The sequence below is a fragment of the Zingiber officinale genome, chromosome 7A (genome assembly GCF_018446385.1).
Source record: "Zingiber officinale cultivar Zhangliang chromosome 7A, Zo_v1.1, whole genome shotgun sequence".
Taxonomy (NCBI): Eukaryota; Viridiplantae; Streptophyta; class Magnoliopsida; order Zingiberales; family Zingiberaceae; genus Zingiber; species Zingiber officinale.
Genome location: NC_055998.1, coordinates 12,740,776 through 12,751,043, shown reverse-complemented (window position 1 = coordinate 12,751,043; position 10,268 = coordinate 12,740,776). Strand labels below are relative to the sequence as shown.

General features: G+C 41.9%; 1 protein-coding gene across 1 annotated transcript; it reads left to right on the top strand.

Moving 5' to 3' along the window:
• Nucleotides 1–7,657: 7,657 nt before the first annotated feature.
• LOC121999214 (subtilisin-like protease) lies at nucleotides 7,658–9,835 on the top strand. Its single transcript, XM_042553921.1, has one exon. The coding sequence runs from the start codon at nucleotides 7,658–7,660 to the stop codon at nucleotides 9,833–9,835; it is 2,178 nt and encodes a 725-aa protein (XP_042409855.1).
• The last annotated feature ends 433 nt before the right edge of the window (nucleotides 9,836–10,268 follow it).

Sequence of the window (10,268 nt, the reverse complement as noted above, 5' to 3'; positions counted from 1 at the left end):
CCTGTTTGTGGTGGCGGCAGAGAAGACCCACGAAGCAGGCCTCCCTCTATGGAATAGTGCCTACACTCCTCTTAAAGCCCTAAATAGTGATTTGACCAAAATGGCCCTTCTTTTTCCTTAATTCCTCTGGGGTCCCTAAGACATATCTGCATCACAAGTCTCTCCTTCAAGTCTAGTTGAAGGAGGTGCAAGTCCGACTGACTAGACCAAACCTAACGTAAAGCAGAATTGCTCCTGAATACAGAGTCAAATCGTTGGGCATGTCATATAACGTCAAACAAATAATGACGAATGGCAAGCGCTAGTAGAGCGACAAGAAAAACAAGTGCTAACCGAGCGATGAAAAATAATACCGAGCGGATGCCAAGCAAGCGATTGAGCGACATCCTCCAGATCTTCATAGCTAGTTCTTGAAGGCTCTTGGGTTGCATCCCCAAGGTTCAAGACGCTACTATAAGCAACAAGTAAGCTAGAGGAAGAGTATATTCATTTGTATTTGTCTTTCTTTTCTTGTGGAAGTATTGTGTTGTAGTGTGAGTTCGTACGAGGCTTCTCCACCTCCGGCTGCAACCGAGAAGGAGTTGTTCTTAGTAGAGATAGCGTGTCATGTGTGGATCCTTGGATTAGTCACCTCTTCTTGAGGTGGATACCAAGTAAACCCTAGGCGTTAGCATTGTGAGTGTTTGTCTTCGAGTATTCCGCTGCACAACAACAAGACGAAGCAAACCGACGTAAGCGCGATGAAATACTATTCACCCCCCTCTAGCGGGCACATCGGTCCCAACACTTACTTCTTGGAATCCAACCTTCAACTTATCAAATGCTTTTGCATATAATTTGAGCTACTCATTCCTGATCTTAAAATTGCCTATTAATTACTGTGCTACCAACTGAGAATAAGAGTAAATCAAAATCTGAGTGGCCCCTACGTGCCTTGCAACATATAGTCATGCTATTAATGCCTCATATTCCGCCTCATTATTAGTAGCTCTGTAATTTAATGAAACAGATAGTTGCATTCAATCCTCCCTTGGTGATATAAGAAGAATTCCTATTCTACTATCTTATCGAGTAGAAGACCCATCAACGTATATTTTCCAAGTTTCATCTTCTTCTGGACCTTGTATTTCTATTATAAAATCGGCTAAGGCTTGGGCCTTGATTGCTGCTTGAGGTTGATACTGTATATCATATTTACTAAGTTCAGTTGTCCATTTAATAAGTTGCACAGACACCTCCGGGTTAATGAGTACTTGACCCAAAGTACTATTAGTTAGTACTGTGATTGGATGTGATAAAAAGTAAGGATGTAATCACCGAGAGGCCATAATCAATCTGTAGGCTAATTTCTCGAGTGCAGTGTAGTGGTACTTGACTCCCTTTAATAAATGACTTAAGAATACACAGGCTGCTGTTCTTTTTCCTATTGCCTCACTAAAACCGAGCCAACAACATGCTCATTAGCCGATAGATAAACCCACAAAAGTCTCCCCCACTATTGGTTTAGCTAATACAAGAAGAGTAAATAAATAATTTTTTTAACTCTTCAAACGCTTTATCACAATCTTTGTCCCATTGAAATTTACAGCTTGACGGAGTATCTTGAAGAAAGGAAGACTTCGGTCGGCCGATCGAGAAATAAAGTGTGATAAAAGCAGTGATCCAACTGGTTAACCTCTCCGCCTCCTTCATGTTGTGTCGTGGAGCCATATCTTGTAGTGACCGTACTTTGCTAGGATTATATTGGCTTCTATCCCCCACTCGGTCACCATGTATCCTAGGAATTTTTCACTTTTAGCTCTGAATAAACACTTACAGGAGTTGAGCTTAAGTCCATACTACCTCAGAGTCCCGTAAGTTTCTTCTATATCCGCACATAAATCCGAGGTTCGCAAAGATTTGCTAAGTATATCATCCACATAAACTTCCATATTTCTCCCGATCTACTTTTGAAAGACTTTATTCATGAGCCTTTGATAAGTAGCCCTTGCATTTTAGTTTGAAAGGTATAATATTATAACAATAAGTGTCTTCAGCAATTATAAAACTAACATTTTCTTGATATTCCTTAGCAAGTGGAACCTGATAGGCATCTAGCATGCATACAAACTCACATCCAGAGGTAGAATCCACCACTTGGTCAATGCGAGGTAAAGGATAATAATCCTTTGGGCAAGCTTTATTAAGATCTCGAAAGTCTATGCACACTCGTCATTTGTTTCCATGCTTAGAGACCAGGACGACATTAGCCAACCAGCTAGGGAATTGCACCTCTCTGATATAACCAGCTTCCAGTAACTTATCCACCTCTTCCTTGATGATTTTATTCTGATCAACTCCAAAATCCCACTTCTTTTGTTTGATTGGCCGAGCATTAAGATACACATGAAGTGCGTGCTACATAACCATAGGGGATACTCCCGTCACTTCCTTGGGAGTCCAAGCAAACACATCATTATTGTGTTTTAAACATTGTATCAGCTCGACTTTCAGTTTTGGTTTCAGATCTGATGTCATATGAGTAATAGCTTTCGGTCGGCCAATTTAGATCTGTACTTCCTCCTTTTCTTCATACACCAGGGTGAGCGGTCCTTCCTGAATGGCATTGACTGCCATTCTTTGCACCTTCCGTGCGACATTGGCCTCCGCCCTGACTATCTCTATATAGCACTTGCGCACTACCAATTGATCTCCTTTTACCTCCCCTACTTGATCATCCACTAAAAATTTTATCTTCTGCCAAAAAGTAAAAATGACCGTTCGGAACTCATTTAAGGTTTGTCGACCCAGGATCACATTATATGCAGAGGGCGCATCCACCACCATGAAATACGATCGGCGCGTCCTTATTAAGGGCTCCTCTCATAAAGATATAGCCAATTTTATCTGATCCAATGGTTAAACTTCATTTTCCATAAACCCATATAGAGGAGTTACCATGGGTTGCAACTCGCTCGAATATATCTGCAACTGATCAAAAGCTTGTTTGAAAATAATATTAACTAAACTACCAGTATCAATAAAGGTACAAGAAATATTGTAATTGGCTATAACAACCTTGATTATTAATGCATCATCATGGGGAACTTCTACCCCCTCCAGATCTATGGGATGAAAACTAATTTCTGGTCCGACCGTCTTCTTTGCTGTACACCCCACAACATGAATTTCTAATCGTCGAGCATGTGATTTCCTCGCTCGGTTAGAATCACCATTTGTCAGTCCTCTAGCTATCATATTAATATTACCCTGGGGGGGCATTACTGCGATTTTCTTCTTGTTGAACTGATGTTGTTTCTTGTTACACCTGACTGAGTGCTTGAGCTTTCTCGACCGGGAGTGGCAAAACTCCTACCTGTAACTCAGTCGTCTAATACTCTAGCTTGAGCGGACTATTTTGTCTCAAATACTATCGACGATTGGGGTTAGAGAACGCTGTTGATATTGAGGATTATGAGCTTGCTAATTCCTCAGAGTATAATAGTTTTCTGTACTGTGAGTATTCGTTTGATGGTATGTGCACCATCTTCATAGGATCTCTTGGGGGACCTCCACGTGTTGCACAGCTTGAGGTCGCGGTTTAGGATGTCGTTGTAAAAGAACTGTGTGAGGCCCTTTGGGTGGCTGAGTAGGCACCACTAGACGATCCATATTTGGAGCGAGGGTGGGAGTAACAACTTCCTTTCTCTGAGTAGCTTGAGCTTCTTTCACATTAATGAACTCAGTTGCTAGTTCGATCAATAAATTGAAATTGACCGGAGGGTTTCTGACGAAATCATTATCATTAAACCCTTGAGAAAAGACACTTAAAAAAATCTTGGTGGTAGCCGTAGGTACATCTATGACTACCTAATTGAACCTCTTAATATAGGTTCGAATAGATTCCTTTGACCCCTGTTTAATTGAAAAGAGACTCTAAGGGGTCTTGTGATATCGTCGGTTGCTAGAAAAATGATAAAGAAATATCTTACGGAAATCCTTGATGCGACGAATAGAATTATCTGGTAGCCGCTTAAACCACCTCTGAGCTGCTCCTCCAAAGGTAGTGAGTAACATCCGACATTTGACACCATCAGTAAATTGTTGCAGGAGAGTGACATTCTCAAAATTAAGAAGATGATTTTCTGGATCAGTTGTCCCTGAATATTCTCCGATATTTAAGTTTTGATAATGCTTCAGCAAAAGATCATCCAACACTTGTTAAGAGAATGGAGTAATGATCCTCTAGCTACAATCTTCCCTTTACGTTTATCTCGTATAGGCGCTTCTCCAGAAGATTCTTGGGGAACCTCCCTTCATCCTCCTTGCTCAAAAGGTGTGCGAAGAAATACTCGAGGACGCCGTGTTGGGGAAAGAGGAGTAGGGAGCAAGCAAGCAGAATCCTCCTCCTCACCTTTTCTCTCCCTTTGATAAGCGGTTGTTGATATCGTCGGATTTGGAGCCACAGGTAATGTACCACTAGTATTGACTTGTTGTTGTTGTTGCAATAGCTTTTGCACTCTGGCGTTGATGAGCAACTCTAGATCTTCTTGCATCATGGTTATGGTGTTAAGTTTTCCAGCTTCCTCCATCTCGTAGCTTCAGATCCAGGTGAAAATTCCTACAGATGATGCCAAATTTGATCCTATCTGAAATATGTGAGAAGGCGTCCTGGCTCCGATGAATGAGGGTTTCAAAGACGATGAACTCCTAAAGATCTGGAAGAGCTCCTCAATGATCCTGCGCATAGTGAGACGAGCCAACAAACCATTAGTGACCTAAGACCGGGGTGGGGATCCCTAGCTAGGCCCTCCGACGCTCAAGTCAGTTCTCACTCTCGAAGGTGGAAGAAGAAGAAAAAGTACAGTAATGAAAGTACTTAGAAGCAGAGTTTTGGATGCTAGAGTTGCATACCTTACCAACGGAGAGAATTCCCCATTTTATATTACCTCATATAACCTCCATAGTTATAAGGTGGTCCCCGGTTTGTTAGAGTTTCTTAGAAGATGAAGTACCACTTTAGGCTTCGTGCAATAATCGCTCAAGGAATATTTTTCATACCCCAGATGTACTTCTTTTATCGTTTATGACTCATATTCTTGATGAAGTATGCATAAGAACATGCCCTTGAAACTGAAGAAGCTTCTAGAGAATATTTCCCGTCAAATTTGTCAAGCTGTCATACTTGTATGCCATCTTCTGTTAAACATGTCTCGGTCGATCATTCAAGTTGGTCGCGTATATATTGAGAATATCTTTTGTTGAACATGTTTCGGCTGGTCATGTAAGTTGGTCATATATATATATATTAAGAATACGTTCTGTTAAGCATGTTTCGGACGATCATATATTCAATTTGGTCGTGTATATATTGAGAATATCTTCTGTTAAGCATGTTTCAGCCGATCATTCAAGCCGGTCATGTATATATTATATTGAAAATACCTTTTGTTAAGCATATTTCGGCCAAGAATGTACTATAAGCTTTATAAGGCTGAGTGCCTTTAAGCTGGGTTGGTCTTTGTCCGGCCGATCGTATATAAGCACACTGGTGCTCGCTCGACCTTCACTCGGCCAGTAATATACTAAAAACTGTATAAGGCTAAGTGCCCTTAAGCTCGGTCGGACTTTGTCCAGTCGAGCGCATATAAGCACATTGGTACTCGCTCGGTCTTCACTCGACGGGTAATACACTAGAGCGTATATAAGGCTAAGTGTCTTTAAGTTCGATCGAGCTTTGTCCGACCGAGCGCATATAAGCATAGTGGTACTTGCTCGGCTTTTACTCAGCCGGTAATAAGCTAAAAACTATATAAGCTAAGTGCCTTTAAGCTCGGTCAAGCTTTGTTTGGCCGAGCGCATATAAGTACATTGGTGTTTGCTTGATATCCACTCGACCGATAATATACTAAAAACTATATAAGGTTGAGTGTCTTTAAGCTCGGTTGGGCTTTTTCTGACCGAACACATATAAGCACATTGATACTCGCTCGACCTTCACTTGGCTGGTAATACACTAAAAACTTTCATAAGGCTAAGTACTTCTAATCTTGATCAGGCGCCGCCTGATCGAGCTCCTGTAAAAAACATTTTATTTGATCAGTCATTATCCTATTAATCATATATTCACCCAGCCATGAGCCTCTCCATTCTCTCTCGATCATGACTTCCACGTCATCCGACAGACCAACTTATTATAACCCATATCAGTGATCATATCGGAGACTGTCGTGTCAGCTACTGTCACCCCCAAGACATTGACGCTCACCGAGCTGAACGAGTAGAAGTAGTTCACCATGAGAATGGAATGGGTGCCGGTGGACCTCCCACTTCCAACAATCAATTCGTAGAGGGAAAATTGACTTGGACCTCCGATGATGGTAAATATGTGGTGATCAATCCATTAGTCGTATCCGCACTACAGTGATGTAGCACTAGCTTTAGCTTGTGAGGAATGTACGAATGAATAAATTGGGTTAGGGCACAAATAAATATATGTTTTTTTCATCATAAATTAATATTTTAAGTGGTTTTTTAATATTATATATTTAACTGAGTACGATTTTCTGTGCTTGGAACTTGGAAGGAAGGTAGGTAAAAGATGAATATTTTAGAAAATTTAATAATTTTGAAATTAAACTTAGTCAAATGTCATTATTATTTTTAAAACCATTAATATCAACAAATATCACATTAATATCTCACAAAAACCATTAATTAATTGATGTACTATGTGCCAAAATAATAATTTAGCTCTATCTTGTATTGCAGGATAGTGAGGAGTTTTTATCTAGTCAACAGTGGAGTCACGTTTCGAGCTCACTATATTTATCATTTTAAGACAGAATTATATACTATTAATTTTGTCTATTTTTTAAAATAGAATATCTTTTCATAATTTTAATAATTAAGGATGCCATTTTTATTATTTTACTTATTTTTTATGCTCTAATTGGGCAATAACTAATAAAAATTATTAATTACTAAACAACAACAATAAAAAAGTCAAATCTTTAATTTATCAAAAATATCTTAAATATTTCTTATATCCACCTTCAATTCATTTTATTTAATTTTAATGTGAATTTATTTCCTTCAACCCTAAAATACTCAATCTTCTTTAAATAAATATTTACAACATATTTCTTTCATATTTAAATAAAATATATTAATTATTCACTCTCTTTGTGATCCGATAAGTATTTATTACATCCGGTGGCATCCGTAAAATTAACAAAAATATAATTTTACTAGCCAAGTATGATATAGTTTTACTTTTATTAAAAACTCTGCCCGGAATTTTTTTAATGTTATACCAATAAAATTTCTATAGAAATAAGCAAGAGGGTTTGAGGCATGATTCATCAAATGGGAATGTAATTACTATTTGACAGACACGTAATTTAATATTTCCATGAATTATCATATAAATATATTAGGTATTTAATAGATTCTACAACGGTTGAATTGTTATATTTTAATAACATATGTTTTTACTTAGGAAGGTTCTCAATATATATAGTACGGAGGATCTTCATCAAATGGTATATTAAATAGATTATAAAACGGAGGAATTATTATTTTTTAATCTTACATTGTCTCCATATTTAGCAGCGTACGGCTGTATATATACAGAGTACAGAAGGTATCAGAAGATATAGCAATTAAGATTCTTGATATGGATCTTGCGCCATGGGTGCTCTTTCTATTCTTCACCTTCTTCTCGAATCTCTGCGTCGCCTCTCCTTCTTCTATGAGCCGTTACGTTATTCAAGTGGAAGATCCGGTTGAGCCGCTGACGAAAGGGAGCCTGAGGAGGTGGCACGAATCTTTCCTGCCGCCATCCGTCAAGGCGTCTGGCGTCGATCGGCGGCTGCTACACTCCTATAGCGACGTCTTCAACGGGTTCGCCGCCATGCTGACAGAGGAAGAGCTGCAGGCGATGGGGAAGAAGAATGGCTTCATACGTGCGTTCCCCGACCGAGTGCTGCGCTTAATGACCACCCACACTCCGGATTTCCTCGGGCTCAAGGTCGGGAGCAAGGGGCTGTGGAATGATTCGAAGCTCGGGAGAGGAGTCATCATCGGAGTTCTCGACAGCGGCGTGACGCCTGGCCACCCTTCCTATGATGATGAGGGTGTCCCGCCTCCGCCCTCGACGTGGAAGGGCTCGTGCGAGCTCGAGACCGGTTGCAACAACAAGCTCATCGGAGCCAGGTCAATGATCGCTGGTGGGAGTCCTCCCATAGACGAGGTTGGCCATGGGACCCACACTTCCGCCACCGCCGCTGGTAACTTCGTCCAAAATGCGAGCTTCTTCGGCTTCGCCAAAGGCACGGCCGCTGGAATTGCCCCTCGGGCTCACCTCGCCATCTACCAGGTCTGCGGCAGCGACGGCAGTTGCAATTCCGCCGATATCCTTGCCGGGTTGGATGCAGCTATCAAGGATGGAGTCGACATCCTCTCTCTCTCGCTCGGCGGCCGTTCCAAGCCTCTCGATCAAGATCTCGTCGCCATCGGTTCGTTCGCGGCGGCCAGGAAGGGCATCTTCGTCAGTTGCGCTGGCGGCAATGATGGACCTAACTACTACACCGTCACCAACGCGGCACCGTGGATGCTCACCGTGGCGGCCAGTAGCGTCGATAGAAGTTTCAGGGCCTCCGTGAAGCTCCCTAGTGGAAAGGTGATCCCCGGAGAGTCTCTCGACCAACCGAGCGACTTCCCTGAAAGCTCTCTTCCCTTGTACTACTCCACCGAATCGCCGTCCTGCGACATGGATCCTCCCGATGATAGCCACAGGGGCAGCGTCTGGGTATGCGAGGTTGAACGCGGTAGTCTTGTACGTGTGGCGGCATTTGCTAAGTCCCACGGCGCCAGGGCGTTGATCTCCATTTCCTCGAAGATAGAGGGCGCCACCATCTCGATTAGGAAGATGGACTTTCCCGGAGTAGTGCTCACCATCCAAGAAGGATCCGACCTCATATCGTATTTGAACTCTGTTTCCAACCCCTCCGCATCTATCGTTTTCGATGGGACAGTTCTCGGCGTATCCCCCGCCCCCGTCGTGGCTTTCTTCTCCTCCCGGGGGCCGTCTCAAGCAACGCCGGGAATTCTCAAGCCAGACATCTCCGGCCCTGGCCTTAACATCTTCGCGGCCTATATTCATTCCAGTGACACTCCAGACCAGTACAAGATCATATCCGGCACGTCCATGGCGACGCCTCACCTCAGCGGTGTTGCTGCGCTCTTAAAGGCCGTACATCCTACTTGGTCGCCGGCAGTTGTCAGGTCGGCGATCATCACCACGGCAGACGCCGACGTCTCTGACGAGTTACTTGAGCCGGCACTTAATTTTGCCAAGGGCGCAGGACACGTCAATCCTAACAAAGCTGCCGATCCCGGTCTTATTTACGACATCACTGATGATGGCTACATCTCCTACATCTGTGGTAAATTCGGCGAAGAAGGCGCTAGAAATATAGTGCGCGGAGTCGTGGACTGCTCGAAGAGCATGACGGAAGAGGAACTCAACTACCCGTCGATTCTGCTGGCCCCCAAAGGCAGGGCGGAGGCCAAAGTGACCCGGACGGTCACGAATGTCGGATCAGCAAGATCGAGCTACACGGTGTCGGTGACCATATCGGAGACTGCTGTGTCAGCTACTGTCACCCCCAAGACATTGACGTTCACCGAGCTGAACGAGCAGAAGTCGTTCACCGTGAGCGCGGAATGGGGCGCCGGCGGACCTCCCACTTCTGGCAATCAATTCGTGGAGGGAAAGTTGACTTGGACCTCGGATGATGATAAATATGTGGTGACCAGTCCATTAGTTGTCTCTGCCTTAGGAGTGATGTAGTGCTAGCTCTAGCTTGTGAAGAATATATGAATGAATAAATTGGGTTGGGGGCTCGAATAAATAAATATTTTTTCTTTCAGTATCATAAATTAACATTTTTATAAGTGTTTTTTTTACTATTATATATATAATTGAGCCACCACGATTTTCTATGCTTGGAACTTGGAAGGAAGGTAGGTAAAAGGTGAATATTTTAGAAAATCTAATAATTTAGAAATTAAACTTAGTCAAATGCCATTATTATTTTTAAAATCATTAATATCAACAAATATCATATTAATATCTCACAAAAACCATTAATTAATTAATGTATTATGTGCCAAAACAATAATTTAGCCCTATCATCTTTGACTATATGAAAAATAAAATATATCACATAGATTAGTATACTTATTACTCTCTAATAATTAAAATTTTAAAAATTACAAAAGAT